The sequence below is a fragment of the Nicotiana tomentosiformis genome, chromosome 2 (assembly GCF_000390325.3).
Source record: "Nicotiana tomentosiformis chromosome 2, ASM39032v3, whole genome shotgun sequence".
In the NCBI taxonomy this organism is placed as follows: domain Eukaryota; kingdom Viridiplantae; phylum Streptophyta; class Magnoliopsida; order Solanales; family Solanaceae; genus Nicotiana; species Nicotiana tomentosiformis.
In genome coordinates, this window is record NC_090813.1 from 179221002 (window position 1) to 179239579 (window position 18578).

An 18578-nucleotide genomic window follows, 5' to 3' on the forward strand; every position below is an offset into this window, starting at 1 on the left:
TTACGTTATGTTATTTGTCCAACTATCAGATATTTATTGCTTTTCTCTTTGTATTATTTATTGTGTTGGCTTGCTTAGCGAGCGGTGTTAGGCACCATCACGACCCTTATTGGCTAGGATTTTGGGTCGTGATAGTTTCTCATGCACTGCAAATCCCAATCCATTTACTAGCTCTTTAATAACCAACCAAAAGAATGACTCTTTACAAAGCGAAGAGGAGGTTGTTTTTAATCAATAACTTATGGGGGACTCTTCCTCCCTTTTGAGATATTATGTACCGTTTCTTACACAAATTTGGATTATAAGCCTAGTTTAGGTATGGAAATGGATTGTAGAGTGAAGACATCTTTAATACTAAAATATTGAGTTTTTTTACGCACTTGATCCTTTTTTAACTATTATTTAAAAAAAAATAGCATCATTTATTGTTTATTCCATAAAGAGCACTTTTTTTCATTATTATCATATTACAAAAATTAAGCCCAACATTCATCTTTTTCACTCCATTTTTTAAAATCTGATGCATATGTGAATGCCACTTAAATTCAAGATGTATTGATTTATACGTCTTTTATACTTTGTATATCAAGTATCACTTTAATTTAAAATATATTTTTATGTATATAATTTTGTATATTTATTTGTGAAGTGCCATCTTATTTTAAGATGTATTTTTAATGTATATTTCAAATATATTTTATATGTCAAGTGCCATTTTAATTCAGGATGTATTTTTTATATATATGTTTTTTGTATATTTATATGCCATCTTAATTAAATTTAAGATATATTTTTTTATGTATATTTCACATGTCCAAGTGTCATCTTAATTGAAGATGTATTTTTTATGTATATGTTTTGTATATTTTATATGTGTTAATTCAATATATATTTTTTTATATACGTTTTGTGTATATTAACGTATATTATTATATATATACGCTTTGTATATATTAATGTATATTATTATCGAAGTAAGATCTTTATATTAAGAAAGGAAGAAAGAAGGAAGAGAAAAACTTAAGAAAGATAATTAAAAAGAAAACGAATGGAACAAATTTAGAAAATATATTGCCTTCGGCAGAAAACAAAATTAAGAAGATGAAGAAAAAGAAGGAAAACTAATAGATAAAGAGAAAAAAGGCATGATTTTTGTATAAAGAATTATTGATTTTCCATTCAAATTGCTTATGTTTAGAGATTAATAATTAATATTTCAATTTTAATGAAACTGTGTGCTACAAATATAAATATTTTTCTGCCACAACTGTAATATTAGATTTCATGCTAAGAATTTGTTATATTTCTTTCAAATTGTGATAGTTATGTAAAGTTTCCATTAATATTTGGGACTTTTCCGGGTCGAAACGCAAGATTTTTGCATATCAAGAAGCCATGGGAGATGAGTCATTTTGAAAAATCGAATTTATGTCAAAATATTTGACATTTTCAAAAAAGCATTTATTGCTTTTATTTTTTTTAAAGTTCATTGTTACTTTAAAAAAATTTATTCTATCCTTATCATTAACTACTACTTTTCAAATCATTTCCCCAAGATTATTTAAAGTGCTATCACTATTATATGTATTATGGTAAATTAAAGAAAATGGTTCTTCATGATCATTTACAATGTTAAAATTAAGGAAGTGTCTTTTTTAGATTTCTTATGTGTAAAAAGCAGATCTCTTATGTGTAAAAGTAAATTTTCTATGTGTAAAAAGAGAGGTAGGGTCATAGAACTAAAAACGAGTTTGTAAAGACCCACAAAACCATTTGACCATTTACTTCATTTATTATTTCTTAAGGAGAGTACAATATTTATTGCGAACAAGTAGAAGTAATAGGATGGAGTATCTTTTCATAAAGAGTGCAAAAGATAAATAAAAACTATGTGATACGTCAAACATATACACTATATTTACCATTCGTAGCTATACTTTCAACAAATTTACTATTCGTAACTATATTTGAATTTTATAAAAAATTCATAAAATAAGAGATTAATTGTTTTGAACTGAAACAAGATAGCAACAAGCTCTCGTAGCTCAATTGGTTAGAGCGTCCGCTTAGTTAATTCAACTCTCAAAAAGAGCATTTTTTTCTTCTGTATTTCTATATTTCGCTTTGGCAACGAATACAATCAATACATGTTGTATCCTTTGTATACGCCCTTGTATTTCGCCTTGGTTACAGTTGATACATATTGTATTCGTTGCGCAAACGAATACAGTTGATACAGATTGTATCGTTGCACGAACGAATACAGTTGATACAGGTTGTATTCGTTGTGCGTTTGAACACAAGCGATACAAGCTGGTAACAATTGAACAATAGTTACGAATGACAATTAGACAAACTATAGTTACTAGGTTCTAAACTATAGTACTTTATGAAAATTTCTTTAAATAATATGAATCTGGTACACTACCCTTTTAGTGCGAGGCCGAGGAGTGGTAGTTCTATTCATCATGACTTCAAACCAAGTGCGTTTTGCTTGGTCAAAGAAGGTGTGTTATCTGGAACCACATTTGATAAAAGGGCCGCCACCGGAAGAAGATTGCTTCAGAAATCAGGTAACGTTGTCCATTCACACTGGGCCAAATTTTAAGAATGTTAGAAGACTAATCGGTCGCATATTCTTATACATAAATTATACAACTATTATATATAATTATATATATATATATATATATATATATATATATATATATATATATATATATATATATATATATTATACACATTCGTCAATTATTTATAAATTCAATGATTGAATGGGCAGCTATTTAGGTTAATTCTTCTATTCCGTTATTCACAAGAGTAGCTTTTGTTGAAGAATTCTTGGTTATCAACAACACTTTCGAAGCCTCCAACATATCCGAAGGCGGAGTTAGGATTTAAAACTTATGGGTTCTGAATTTTAGGACTTTTAAGATACTGAGTTCTAAATTAATAATTTGTACATATTAAATAAAATTTTTAAGATAAATATAGAGTTTGCATCAAAACTACTGGGTTCGGCCGAACCCACACTTCGATCTCTAGCTCCGCCCCTGAACATATCAAGTACTTGCATTAAGTTAATTGTGGTATGTAATTCAATTGGACCAATTATATTTCAACAAAAATAAGGAGGAAAGCTCAAACTAAGATTGGATGCGGCATAGTTACATGTTGGTAGAAACTTACAGCTTGTTTGGATGGTTGTTATATGTTGTATTATATCTTATTGTCTTTAAATACAATATTTATTTTGATTGTTATTTAAATGTATTGTATCGTTAAATCCGTCGTTACGTAGTAGTCGCATAGTTACCTTATTTTTTTCTCATCTTACCCTTCCATATTATTAAATAATCGTATTTTATCCTTTATCCTTTATCCTACCTTTTTTAAATAATAATTTTACCTTGTACCTTACTTTTTCTTTATAATATTATACGTTTATTCTTCATATTGTTAGTGCATGATATCATGAAATGACTGGAAAACAATATAATCTATCCAAATATTATATACATCAAAACGATACAGTACAATACAATACAATACGATATATTATGAAATGACACAAAACAACCATCCAAACAAGCTGTTACATGCAACGAGTGTTTACACCAAGTAAATGAGTGTAAGTTGTCTTACATATATACTTTTTTTATACTTAGCCATGGTTAAGTGATGTACATTTTCACTTTAGTTTGTTGATTCTTAATGTTAAATGATTAAGGTGTAAACACAGACTAACTATAAGTATTTACCGTCAGATGTTCAGCTAATTCCTTTTTTTCACATAATTAACTGGAAACAAGAATAGACCCGGCTAGACAACAATGACCAATATGGTTGTCGAGATTCACACTTAAGACACTACAATTTGAATTCCAGCAAATGTCGCTCGTTGGCATAACGCCTTGATACGTGAGTCTAATTTGTTGGGATGAAACTCCGCTTCTTTATACTCTTTGGAGGCAAAAAAAAAACTCTCATTTCGTTCAAGCAGATATATAATTACTAACTTTTTGGTTAAAAAGGAAAGAGACTTTAAACCTTCATCGACGCCAACATACTGGCAGGGGAGCATCATGAAAGCGAGGCTCGACACCCCTTGACCGCGGCTTTATGAATTAAAACTGGATGTTGGCTTGAAGAAAAATGCAGGAAAAAGAAGAAGGAGCCTCTTTCATTAATTTAAGGGTTGAACACAATCTAGCAAACTAAGTTCATAGAACATATTGCCCTCTAAGTAGCTCTCAACCATTGCTGTGACTTGGTGAAACTGGATGTGTTGATCTAAGAAGTTGCCTCTGTGGAGGATTACACTTACAAAAGAAGAGGATTGTTCAGTATATACAAACTACAAGTGAAAATACATTCCAATTGTGAACTAACACTTCCTAGGCCAAATACAAGATTGGGAAAACGTACCTGCATTCTCTGTTGTACAAGAGAAGATGCTCCTACTAAATTTACACCTCTTTGCAGAAAATATGTAGCAAAGCTGCCGATATCTCCATTCTTAAAAAACAAAAATGCTCCATTAGCCAGAGTCCGCAGAACACGAGGGGCAGTATGTTATGATGTTTTGACTAAACCTGCTGTCCAATTCCTCCAATCTAACTTACCAATAGATTTGTTCCTAAAGCTGACCATTTCTTTGAAATCGAAACTCCACTTTTGATTATTGCTTTCCGGTTTTCCTGATTCAACTTCCTCTCTTCCTTCTTCCTTTGTGTCGACACCTTCTTCTGCAGCTTCTTCGTTTTCATTTACTGCTTCTTTTGCAGTCTCAGGCACTGCTTCAGCTTGAACTGCTGCATCAGTAATGATATTCCCGAGTATATCAACGACCTCACTCATTTTAGGGCGAGATCTTGGATTCTTCGTGAGACATTTGTTGGCCAGTGATGCAAGTCTTTGAGCAGACTTGACACAATCATGGCCTTCAAGTCGAGGGTCGAGAATAAAATGAAACTTCTTTGAGTCTAAAACGTAGGGTCTCACCCATTCCAGTAGTTTTTGCTCAGCTCGAGGAAGGTTTCGTTCCAACACTCTCCTTCCTGTGATAAGTTCATAAAGGACAACTCCGAAGCTCCAAACATCACTTTTAGCAGTGAGTCTTCCAGTCTGGACATATTCAGGGGCCGCATAGCCTACCGTACCTACAACCTGAGGAACTGCTATGTCACGCATTGCACAAAGAGACAATATCTACTGTAGATTATCAAAGACATGAATCACAGTTCTTATAATATCATGATCTTTCTGCTTGAAGTTTTATACTCCCTCCATCCCAGCATATGTGACGTTGTTTGAGTAGGCACGGGTTTAAAAGACAGACTTTTGAAACCTGTGGTCTAACACAAGTCATAGACATTAATGGGAAGTTTTAAGTTTAAATTATTTTTAAATAAAGGAAAAATGCCATTACATTTAGGACAGACTAAAAAGGAAAGTGTGGGAGTAAGAAAAGAAAAACTTATTAATTCCAGATTGAGACCCACTGACGCCAAAAAACTTACTGATGTTGAGATATGGCTTAGTCCTGCAGCTGGACCTTGCCGAGCCAGTCCAAAGTCTGAAAGCTTTGCATTAAAATCTTCATCCAGAAGAATATTTGATGGCTTGAAGTCTCGAAATATCAACTGAACCAAAGACAGTAGCGGAAAAATAACATAAGGACAACTTCTAGAACCAGAAATATCAAAGGTTAGTAGTTGGTAGTGCTGATAAGAGGCTGCAATCCTGAATATATCAAGGGATCGCGGACAATATCAAGTTTTGCTGCTATCTCTGTTGATAGCCATACTGAAGTTTGACTTGGGCTTCCATGCATCAACAATGTCATGTTTTTTCATAGGAGTTTACAAACACATATATAAGAAAGTTTTCGTGAGTTCACTCTGTAATCAACAAACTTAAAACTATCTGATTTCATCCTAGAAGACATAACTTTGACTAACCGTAAAAGCACTAATGCAATTACCATCCAAATTTCAGAATTGTCAGAACGTGCAGTGCTCCATATCCATTAAGCCATTTTTTCTTAGTGAGACGACTTATCTTTTGGTAACTTGTACAAAAACCATGTAAATAAATGGCGAATTAGGTATATGAAGCAGTTTGAAGAAAGGGACTGCTTTAAGCTTGGATAAACATAAAAAGCTTGGATAAACATCAGATTTGTCTTGTTTAAAAAAATCCAGCCAAATGATTTTCTTTTTTGGCTTCTTATCTGTCATCCCAAAAGGGAAGCCTTGGCGTAACTAGTAAAGTTGTTGCCATGTGACTAGGAGGTCATGAGTTCAAACTGTGGAAACATACTCTTGCAGAAATGTAGGGTAAGACCGCATACAATAGACCCTTGTGGTCCAGGCATCCAGCCCTTCCCCGGATCCCCACGCATAGCGGGAGCTTAGTGCTCTGGGCTGCCCTCTTTTATTTGTCATCCCACCCTATCTCATTTGCTCGTCTTCCAAGTTCCTTTTTGCTTCTATTCATCTCATGTATTCTACTATCCTCCAGTTGATGATCAATAAAGAATTAATCTACATCTGTCCTTTTGTTACCTTTCTCAAAATATTAGTAAATCTGTTTTTAACATCACTGACAATTTAGCTAAGCGAATTACTTTTCATTTTGATAAGAATCAGGAAAATATTCGGTAAGCTAGTTCACCTTTCCAACATGATTCAAAGGATTAAGTCGTTGCATTTACTCAATATCAAGGGACTGAAAGATAAGAAAGAGTTTTTTCTTCCATAAAAGAAAAAATATTAATGGGATGATTTCAACCCTCTTCCTTGAACTGAATTTCTACTACAGTAACGTGCGAAGCTTTTTCTTTAGTAAGGAAATCTTGAAGAAAGAAACAGCTTGAAGAAAGAAACAGGGTGAGGTCATTAAGTAAAACGCATGAACTACCAATTGAGAAAACACGTAATGGATTCTGAAGAAAGAAGTCTAAATCACCTGAAAATCCATTTCTTCATGCAGATATGCTAATCCACGAGCTGCATCTTGGGCAATTTTTAATCTCAAAGTCCAGGAGAGGGGAGCTCGTGATCGGGCCAACAGATGGTCCTCCAAGCTTTTGTTACACATGAGTTCATAGACTAAAAGACGTTGCATCCCTCTTTCATCATCCTCTGCACAATAGCCGATTAACTTCACTAGATTTGGGTGCTTCACTACACCTAAAAAGTTTACTTCATTAATCCACTCCTTATGCCCCTGAATACTAGACCACAGAAAAATGAAACACATAAGATGATTGTAGAGAAACTCAGCATTATCTTATGAAACATATAAGATAACTGAGCTGAGAGGTGATAGGTAAAGAAATAAACTAGAAGACCAAAACTATCATATCCGAGTCGATGATCCCGAGGTCCTAGTTTTTGAATCACCAGTTTTTTTCCCAAATTAAATTTTTTTCTGGCAGATTATAAAAAACAATCGGTCTTTTTCTTGAATAGTTTGTTTTACCTCCCATCCTAATAATAATAACAATAAGAACAACAAGAACAAGAATAAGAACGAACAACAACCACGATACATCATCATCATCATTCCCTTTCAATTTAACACTTTTCAACGGTTATTTTGATCAATTTCAGAATTAACCGCATTACATTAATATCTTTTATAAAATTAAAAAAAGATACTTTATGCCATTTCCTTTTTTTATGGAGGTCTCCGGGCCAGCTGTCGTGCACATCGATTATTCCACAAGGTATATCCAAATGACAAAATGATAATAATGTAAGACAAAATTCACTTAGCTTATCAGCCCCAATAATTATTCACATTATAAGCATATAATGAATTTATTATCTTTTTTTTTCTCCTCAAAATCAAATTTCTGCAAATTAAATCACTCCAATCACCTTAATGGAAATAGCACTCAAAATTTTATCTAAAAAACATCCATAAGCATAATAGCTAAAATATTCAATAGAATCTAAGTCCTAACAATGTAAGAAATATTTCCACAATCATGTACCTTATAAGATAATTCAAGGTAAACATCTATTTATATGATAAACATTAATTCGTAATCTGATTAAAAAAGATTTTAAGTTATATGCGCTAATGATGTAAAGCTTTTTACGTAAATTTTAGCCTGTAATTGCATATCAAACCATTTTTACCAGGTTACCAATTAGAATTTAACTAATATCCATGGACCGCGCAAAACGTTTTTACACTATCAGGTCACATTTACATATTATGGCAGGCGACATGCCTTATTTTCAAGATTTTAATTTACTATTAATTACCTTATACGGAGTATATAAGTAACTTGACTGTATAAATATTGTGGGTAAACAACAGTAAAAAAAATAATCTTTGTATATATAACTTAATTTTATTTAATATAAAGGAGAAAAGCATGCCTGGAATCCATGGCGATTCAATCGTTTAACAGCAACTTCCATTTCACCAACAACTCCTCTATACACAGACCCAAATCCTCCTTCTCCGATCATTAAACCTCTACTGAAGCCTTTCGTCGCTAATTTCAGCTCATAAAATCCGAAAACTCGCAGATCATTAGCTCGTCGCTGAGTTAAGAACTCATAAAACTCGAACGAGTCAGTATAATCCCTCGAGTCCGAGTCAAACTCGGACCGTGACCTCCGCGTATCAACGGTGGCACTGCTCGATGCTACGCTCAATGAACGAACCCATGAAACTTTTGATTCCCTCGAACTTAATGTTGCCCCTTCTTCTTCTTCGTCCTTTGTAAAATAGAAGCATTTCATTTCTGTTTATTGCTTTTGTTTTCTGGGTTTTGGTTTAATTTAAGAAAAATGTAAAGAGAAGGTAATATTAAATGTAAGGAAGAGACAGTTGAAGAAAAGATGAGAGAATGGTTGATTTGAAAACGATGAGTCATGGAGTGGAGTTTGAAGAGCGGGTGAACAAACATCACCTCTCGGAGCTCGGACTTGTAATTGTTGGAAAAAAATATTCGTGTTGATTATATATATATATATATATATATATATATATATATATATATAATTGGTATTATTAATTTCTTGTTTGGTAGTATTTTTTTGATCAATGTATAACGAATATTTGGATAAGTATATATAAAGAGAGAAGCAACCTTTCAAAACCTTTTCCAAATCCTTTTCAAAAGATATGGAGGGTATTTTTATAAACAAACATTTTTAATTTTTTTTTACGTAATGCATGTTATTTTTAATACACCAAATTAAATAGTCGATAATAAATAATTCTAGCATAATTAATCTTCGCGTTACTAATCACATCATTACTAATACACCCTATTTACTACTATTCTTATACACCGCGACCCCTTATGTGATTATGCTCGGTTGAGTACGGAGTTTAAAAATAATATTTTCTTTTGGCATATTTTTCTTTTTAATTTATTCTAAAAGAATGATACACTTTAAATTTCAAAAAAAAAAATTAACTTTATACTTTTCAAAAAAATTTAACACATATAAATGGTCTAAGCTGAAAGTTATGGGTTCATTGGATACACGAAATTCTTTAGTTATACAAACGTCATGACATATTTTACCTCACAATTTTTTTGTGAGAACGAAAGTAGTAATAAATATTTATATATATATAAATTAGCTCATTAAAAATAAAATATAAACTTTAAAATTAAATTACTTATAAATATGAAAAAAAAATATCATCATTTTTTAACAAGCTAAAAAGAAAAGAATATTATTAGTGCTTTGTGGCGTATATAATTGATGTAACCGATGTGTATGTGTAGATTATAATATAAAATAGAAATAGGAGGAGCGGGTTTTCTTGATCATGATATTGTCGTGTTGGAGAGAGAGAGAGAGAGCGCAAACAGCGTACATTTTTTGAAAGAAAATCGTACTAGTAGATGAAGATTTGGCGTTGGTTCAATTTGAAAAATTAAGAAAATGAAAGGTTGATATTTCAAAAACATAACTGAAGTCCCCACAACTTCATTGAGATAATAGTCCTTATTGGAAGATGAATATTATATGAAGAGAAAAGAAATACCTCAACGGATGTTTGTGTTATAAACTATTGCTTAAAAGGTGCTACGAACTATGAAGTTATTTGGTTAATAATTTAGATATCATGTGTTAATTATGCAATTATGTTGCATTATTTTATTTCGTTCTATCACGTCATAAGTTGAGAATTTTACACAAATTGTCAGTGAATTCACTGTTTATTTTTTATAGTTGGTGCATATAGATTATATATAGTTATTACACATATTATATATGAATTATACATATACTATACATACCGTCAATCATTTTTAATTTAACAATTGGTGGATAACTATTTAAATTAATTTTCTTAAAGTTATAACAGCGACAGAAACCGGTTTCGACCTTCGTATGATTAGTCAAGATTGGAACATAATAGACCGAAGGTCATCTTCATAATATCGATTATGAGATCTGAAGCCAGGTTACCGAGCTCAAATTTCTAGGACCGATCAAATACCGAGCTCGAAGTCATTACCGAGCTCGAATCCAAATCGAACTATGATGCGAAGCGGCGTTATCGAGCTTAAGAGCCAGAGACCGACCAATACCGAGCCCAAGTCAATACCGGGCCCTGAGTCAAAATCGAGCTCGAGTCAATATCGGGTTCTAAATCTGAAAACTAACCAAAACCAAGTCCGATCAAGATCGAGCCAAGGGACAATAGTCGTTACAGCCACACTATGGGAGATAATCTCGGCGGGAATTAGGAAAAAACTAATCTATCATAGGTTCCTCACTATGTATTTTTAATTATATCCAAAGTAGGATCCCTCCACTATAAGAGGGATAACTATTACTTTTGTAAGAGGATCCAACATTAAGGCATGCATACACTCTCATATTCAGATATTACCATTCACAGAGAAATACAACAGAGATTATCCTCTTGTGAGCTTTATACATTGATTCATCTTGTTTGTTCATAAAATCGCTTTCTATTCAATATTGGTTTGTATTTCATTATTTATAGTCAATATTCGATATATCTCTACTTACTTTTCTGATTTGTGCCAAGTTATACCACGTACCCTTAGAACTACGTATAAATTCAACTTTATCCGTTTTTCGAGTAAACAGTTTGGCGCCCACCGTGGGGCTAAGGATAACAGTGGTTGTTTGGTACGAATCTCTACAAAAGACACCTTTTTACGCTTGCTCTCGAAAGTGTCTTTAATTTCAGGTTAGAAACAACGATCTCTCAATTAATGGCCATACCTATCGACAACGAAGCATGCCTTCAAGATGAGAACAACAACTTTACCCCCGGGGGTGGAAGGCCACTCGTTGATCCCGTTAGAGCTTGGGTCGAAGAGCCAATAGACATTAATTCACATGTGGCCATCGAGGCGAACCAACGTTCTGACCCTGAAAATAGCATTCAAGGTGGAACTCGGTCTGTAGCTCGGAATACCCAAAACGCCGAGGAAAACGGAATCAGCTTGCGTATGATTTTTGAAATGTTGCAAGCTCAACAAGTAGCGATAGCCCAGTTGCAGAGCCAAACATAGGCACCAACCAGATTCGAGCCTAGTCCACCCCAAGAAGTCACCCACAAAACGGGGCCAGCTATAGTAAGACCAAATGAGCAAGAAATGGGGACTAGTCCCGAAATTTTTAAGATGTTCGAAGACCTGACAAAATGAATAGAGTCAGGAGAAAGGAGGATCGAGGCAAACGACAAAAAAGTAAAAACGTATAACTCCAGGGTTGATCAGATCCCGGGGGCACCACCGATATTGAAGGTCTTAGATTCCAAAAAATTAGTACAAAAGCCTTTTCCCCCGAGCGAGGCTCTTAAACCGATCTGAAAAAAGTTTCGCATGCCCAAAATTCCTAAATATAATGGAACAACCGACCCCAACGAACATGTCACCTCTTACACATGTGCCATTAAAGGGAACGATCTAGAGGACGATGAGATCGAACCTGTATTATTAAAAATATTCGGTGAAACCCTGTCAAAAGGAGCAATGATATGGTATCATATTTTACCGTCTAACTCTATCGATTCTTTTGCTATGCTTGCAGATTCTTTCGTAAAAGCACATGTTGGGGCCATAAAGGTCGAGACCAGGAAGTCATACTTGTTCCAGGTAAGACAAAAGGATAAGAAGATGCTAAGAGTATTCGTATCTCGTTTCCAAATGGAACGAATGGATCTACCACCAATCACAGATGATTGGGCTGTTCGAGCTTTCACTTAAGGTCTAAACGAACGAAGCTCGATGGCTTCACGGCGGCTGAAGCATAACCTGATCGAGTACCCAGCTATTACTTAGGCCGATGTGCACAATCAGTATCAATCCAAAATAAGAGTCGCAGACGACCAGTTGGGTTCTGGGCCCGCTGTTAAAAGGGACATCAATCGAGAACCAAGGCCGATTAGGGACCGATATCGACCATATAGTGGAGACCATAGGGGGAACGAACCAAGACATAATCCCGTACAAGGCAATAAAATAAGTGATCGAGGCCAAGGGTCTCGGGGGCTGATGAACAGAAATAGGTTCGACAGGCATACCGGACCTAAGGAAGCACCATGGTTATCGGAGTATAACTTCAGCATCGATGCATACGCTATCGTGTCGACTATCGGATGCACCAAAGATACTAAATGGCCTCGACCTCTGCAGACTGATCCTGTCCAGAGGAATCCCAATCAAATGTGCGAATATCATGGCACTCATGGCCACAAAACGGAAGATTGCTGGCAACTGAGAGAAGAGGTAGCCCGGTTATTCAATAAAGGGCACCTTCAAAAAATTTTAAGTGACAGGGCCAAAAACCATTTCAAAAATAGGGATTTCAATAGGAAAAACAAACAGGAAGAGCCACAACACATCATCCACATGATCATCGGTGGGATCGATATCCCTCAGGGGCCGATGCTTAAACGCACTAAGACGTCAATTATAAAAGAGAAGCAATCTCGAGCTCAGGATTACGCACCTATAGGAACCGTGTCCTTTAATAATGAAGACGCGAAAGGAATCATGCAACCACATAGTGATGCACTGGTAATATCTGTACTTATGAATAAAACTCAAGTTAAACATGTGTTAATTGATCCAGGTAGTTCGGCCAACATCATTCGATCGAGGGTCGTAGAGCAACTCGGTCTACAGGACCAGGTCGTGCCCGCAACCTTGGTACTAAACGGATTCAATATGGCATATAAAACTGCTAAGGGCTAAATAATCCTACCAGTTAACTTGGCCGGGACCATCCAAGAAATGAAGTTGCACGTGATCGAAGGCGATATGAGATACAATGCCCTGTTCGGAAGACCATGGATCCACAATATGAGGGTTGTACCCTCGACCCTCCACTAGGTTTTGAAGTTCCCAACATCGGAGGGAATCAAAACGGTTTACGGGGAGCAACCGACCACTAAAGAAATGTTTGTCGTCGATGAAGTGATTCTGATATCATCATTATCATCAACAAAAGGATCAGATTCGAAGGAGGAACGGAATACCAAATAACAATCACAAACGTCAGCTTCGACCCAATTAAAGAATCAAAAGACTGACGAAGATGATGAACATGGGGTCCATCGATCCTTCGTAGTTCACGATGATTTCGACGCTACCCAATTAACGGTCAAAGAACTAGAGCAAGTCATACTAATCGAATATCTACCCGAACGAAAGGTATACTAGGGCACGGGGTTAGATCCCGAGCTTAGGAGAAAGCTTATTCAATTTCGTATAGCTAACATAGACTGTTTCGCTTGGTCCCATCTTGACATGACAGGGATTCCACCGGGAATTACCACTCATAAGCTAAGCTTGGACCCAAAGTTCCACCCGGTAAAACAAAAAAAAAGCCCCAGTCTGAGGTCAAACATGCCTTCATCAAAGACGAGGTAACCAAATTTCATAAAATAGGGTCCATTCGAGAAGTAAGATATCCCGAATGGCTAGCAAATGTGGTGGTAGTCCCTAAAAAGGGGAACAAACTTAGAATGTGTATAGATTATAAAGACCTGAATAAAGTATGCCCTAAGGATTCTTTTCCTTTGCCTAATATCGATGGTATGATCGATGCCACGACCGGCCACGAGACTCTCAGTTTTCTCGATGCCTATTCCGGGTACAACTAAATACAGATGAACCCGGAGTATCAGGAAAAGACCTCGTAGAACACTAAGTATGAGACTTATTGTTATAATGTAATGCCATTCGGTTTAAAAAATACTGGTGCAACTTATCAACGCCTAGTAAACCGAATGTTCGAAAAACAAATAGGAAAATCAATGGAGGTTTATATTGATGACATGTTAGTTAAATCCCTGCGAGCAGAGGACCATTTAAAGCATTTGTAGGAAACTTTCGACATACTAAGGGAATACAATATGAAGCTCAATCCTGAAAAATGTGCATTCGGAGTTGGCTCGGGTAAGTTTCTCGGTTTCATGGTGTCCAATCGAAGAGTCGAGATTAACCCCGATAAAATCAAAGCTATCGAGGACATCACAGTGGCAGATAATGTAAAGGCCGTATAAAGGCTAACGGGACGAATAGCCGCCTTGGGACGATTCCTTTCAAGATCCTCAGATAGGAGCCATCGATTTTTCTCCCTGCTTAAAAAGAAAAGCAATTTTTTATGGACTCCGGAATGTCAGCAGGCTTTGGAAGAGCTAAAACGGTATTTATCGAGACCTTCATTGCTTCATACCCCGAAGGCAGACGAATAACTTTATCTGTATCTAGCTGTCTCGGAGATAGCGGTAAGTGGAGTCCTAATTCGATAAGAGCAAGGTACGCAATTCCCTATTTATTATGTCAGTCAAACTTTAGGTGAGGCCGAAACTAGATATCCACACTTAGAAAAATTAGCACTTGCTTTAATAAGTGCCTCTAGGAAACTAAAATCATATTTCCAGTGTCATCCGATACATATTGTAACGACTTGTCATTTACAAAATATTTTACACAAACCTAAGCTTTCAGGTCGATTGGCCAAATGGGCCATAGAGATCGGCGGGTACGACATCGAGTATCGACCTCGAACCGCTATCACATCTCAAATCTTAGCAGACTTCATGGCTAAATTTACACCGGACTTCGTACCCAAGATTGAAAAGGAATTACTAATAAAATCGGGTACTTCTTCGGGAGTCTGGACCCTCTTTACGGACGGTGCCTCGAACGCAAAGGGGTCTGGACTGGGCATCGTACTAAAATCACCCACAGTTAATGTAGTTAGATAGTCTATCAAAACTACAAAATTTACTAACAATGAGGCCGAGGATGAGGCCGTGATTGCAGGTATCGAACTAGCTAGAAGTTTGGGAGTCGAGATCGTGGAAGCTAAATATGATTCCCTCCTCGTGGTAAATCAAGTCAATGGGACTTTTGAGGTCCGAGAAGAGCGAATGCGGAGGTACTTGGATAAATTACAAGTAACCCTATATCGATTTAAGGACTGGACTTTGCAACATGTACTTCGAGAGCAGAACAGCAAGGCCGACGCTCTTGCAAACTTAGGTTCGTCGGTAGAGGATGACGAACTCAACTCGGGGACTGTCGTACAACTCATGAAATCAGTAATCGAAGAAGGCCACAAAAATGGGAAGCTTCCATTAGATCCAAGAGAATCGAGGTCTCTACGCACAAAGGCAACACGATTCACCTTGTCCGAAGACGGAATGCTATTTAGGAGGATGCTCGATGGTCCACTGGCAATATGTTTGGGACCGGGAGACACCGATTACATCTTACATGAAATTCACGAAGGCACTTGTGGAAATCATTCTGGTGCCGATTCGTTGGTCCACAAAATAATCAGAGCAAGGTATTATTGGACCGATATGAACAAGGATGCAAAGAAGTTCGTAAAAAAATATGACAAATGCCAAAGGCATGCGCCCATGATTCATCAACCCGGGGAATTTCTCCACTTGGTCCAATCTCCATGGCTTTTCATGAAATTGGGGATGAACATCATCTTCCCCCTCCCATGGCCCCAGGTAAGGCTCAGTTTATTTTGTTTATGACTGATTATTTGTGTTAATGGGTTGAAGCACAGGCTTTCGAGAAAGTCAGAGAAAAGAAAGTAATAGACTTCATTTGGGACCATATCATATGTCGGTTCGGGATGCCTTCCGAGATTGTATGTGATAATGGAAAGCAATTCATCGGCAACAAGGTAACTAAATTTCTCGAGGACCACAAAATCAAAAGGATCCTATCAACACCTTATCATCCCAGCGGGAACGGACAGGTTAAATCGACAAACAAAACCATCATCCAAAATCTTAAGAAAAGATTAACCGATGCTAAAGGAAAATGGAGAGAAATACTACCCGAGGTCCTATGGGCATACCGAACAACATCGAAATCCAGTATCGGAGCAACACCATTCTCGTTGGTTTATGGCACCGAAGCCCTTATCCCTGTTGAGGTCGGAGAACCTAGAGTTAGATTTTGGTATGCGACAAATGAGTCGAATAACGAAACAATGAACACGAGCCTTGAATTATTGGACGAAAAACGAGAAGCAGCTCTCGTCCGATTGGCCGCCCAAAAATAGCGGATCGAAAGATACTATAATCGAAGAACCAATCTTCGCCATTTTAAAATCGGGGACTTAGTGCTAAGGAAAGTCATACTCAACACCCGAAATCCAAATGAAGGAAAACTGGGTCCTAACTGTGAAGGACCGTATCAGGTTCTCGAAATCGTCGGTAAAGGATCCTACAAGCTCGGTGTGATAAACGGCAAACAACTACCAAGCAATTGGAATGTGTCGCACCAAAAACAATACTGCTGCTAAGGTATGACCCTCCCATGTTCATTTATATTTCGAAACTAACCCTTGAAGGAGTTCTACCAGGAACAAGGATGGATTATTCAACCCGAAGTCTTTAGGCCTGAAAGCACGCATTGCACTATTTTTCCCTTAGACCAGTTTTATCCCAAATGCACTTTTCGGCAAGGTTTTTAATGATACAACCATTAATCGTGCTAAACTAGAACAATTCAACAGTATCCAAGGCCTCTTTATAATCAACCTCCAATACTGGGGGGCATTACCGTCGAATATATCAAGTTCGAAGCAAGGAAGTTACTTGTAAAAGCCAAATGGTCAAAACGAACCATGCTCATGTAGTTTGCTCGATCCCTGGTACAAAACATGAACACATGTATAATGACATAAATAAAAAATTTCTCCTTTACCGATATCTCATATCTCAGAATCCATCATATATTTCGTGATCTATTATGCAAATAGGCTGAAGGGCCGACCATTACCCCTTAAATCAGGGACTGCCAACCGAAAAATCAACAATATCAAGCCCCACATAAGCCTAAGGGCTACCTTATAAAGTTTACGGGCTACATTACTTCGAGTTCGAGCAAGTACTCACTCGACTACTAAGCCTAAGGGCTAATCTTATTTCGAGTTCAAGCAAACACTCACTCGACTATTAAAGTCTACGGGCTACATTACTTTGAGTTCGAGTAAACACTCACTCGATCTTAAAACCTAAGGGCTACCTTATAAAACCTACGGGCTATATTACTTCGAGTTCGAGCAAACACTCACTCGACTTTAAAGCCTAAGGGCTACCCTTACTTCGAGTTCGAGCAAAACTCACTCGACTATTAAAGCCTACAGGCTACATTACTTCGAGTTCGAGCAAATACTCGCTCGAACTTAAATCCTAAGGGCTACCTTATAAAGCCTACGGGCTACATTACTTCGAGTTTGACCAAACACTCACTCAACCTTAAAGCCTAAGGGCTACTCTTACTTCGAGTTCGAGCAAACACTCACTCGACTATTAAAGCCTACGGGCTACATTACTTTGAGTTCGAGCAAACACTCACTCGACCTTAAAGACTAAGGGCTATCTTATAAAGTCTACGGGCTACATTACCTTCGAGTTCGAGCGAGCACTCACTCGACTAATAAGCATAAGGGATAATCTTATTTTGAGTTCGAGCAATCACTCATTTGACCATAAAACCTAAAGGCTACTCTTACTTAGAGTTCGAGCAAACACTCACTCGACTATTAAAATCTACGGGCTACACTACTTCGAGTTGAGCAAACACTCACTCGACGTTAAAGCCTAAGGGCTATTTTTTAATTCAAGTTTGAGTAAGTGCTCACTCAGTTATAAAAACTACAAGGTCCGACTTCGATCAAATTTCCTAAAGCCTCGAACTTATGAAAACTTTCATAAGGAATAAATAAAATAAAATTTTCACAAGGCAGCAAATAAAACAAAGACACGTCGGGAAAGTAAAAGATCTCCGTATATATGAGTATTTACAAGGTCCGATCAGGACCCTACACAAAAAGATCAAAAATAAAAAACCCTAAGGTTCCTGATTATCTCCGAGAGTAGTCTCTTCTCCATAGAGCTCCTCCCCGCTCTCAGGCCCGCTCTTGCTCTCATCATCATCATTAGAAGTGAGGGCTCCAACATCGACTTCAAGATCTTTAGCCTTTTTTATCTCTTCAGTAAGATCGAAACCTGAAGCATGGATTTCCTCGAGGGTTTCCCTCCGAGATTGGCATTTGGCGAGT

General features: G+C 36.6%; 1 protein-coding gene across 5 annotated transcripts; it reads right to left on the bottom strand.

Annotated features, from left to right (window-relative positions):
- Positions 1-2317: 2317 nt before the first annotated feature.
- On the bottom strand, positions 2318-8968 carry LOC104087590 (serine/threonine-protein kinase PCRK1). 5 transcript variants are annotated; one of them, XM_070196351.1, is made up of 6 exons: positions 8400-8968; positions 6973-7233; positions 5523-5645; positions 4626-5169; positions 4429-4518; positions 2318-2592 (listed from the first exon to the last, which is right to left on the bottom strand). In XM_070196351.1, exons 1-6 carry the CDS (start codon positions 8766-8768, stop codon positions 2588-2590), a joined length of 1392 nt encoding a protein of 463 aa, XP_070052452.1. In that variant the 5' UTR covers positions 8769-8968; the 3' UTR covers positions 2318-2587. The 5 variants fall into 5 exon arrangements, 4 of the variants coding, with proteins under 4 accessions (XP_070052452.1, XP_009590399.1, XP_009590397.1 ...); XM_009592104.2 differs by lacking the exon at positions 2318-2592 and adding an exon at positions 4157-4322; XR_011414408.1 differs by having other exon boundaries at positions 4429-5169.
- Between the last annotated feature and the right edge of the window lie 9610 nt (positions 8969-18578).

What these genes read in the sequence shown, in the direction of transcription:
- LOC104087590 (XM_009592102.2), bottom strand. Translation starts at nt 8,768, where the DNA reads ATGAAATGCTTCTATTTTACAAAGGACGAAGAAGAAGAAGGGGCAACA. An exon ending in TGAATCGCCATGGATTCCAG is followed by an intron (nt 7,234 to 8,399) that starts GCATGCTTTTCT and finishes TCTAGTATTCAG; the next exon opens with GGGCATAAGGAGTGGATTAA. An exon ending in TAAGCCATATCTCAACATCA is followed by an intron (nt 5,170 to 5,522) that starts GTAAGTTTTTTG and finishes GCAGTTCCTCAG; the next exon opens with GTTGTAGGTACGGTAGGCTA.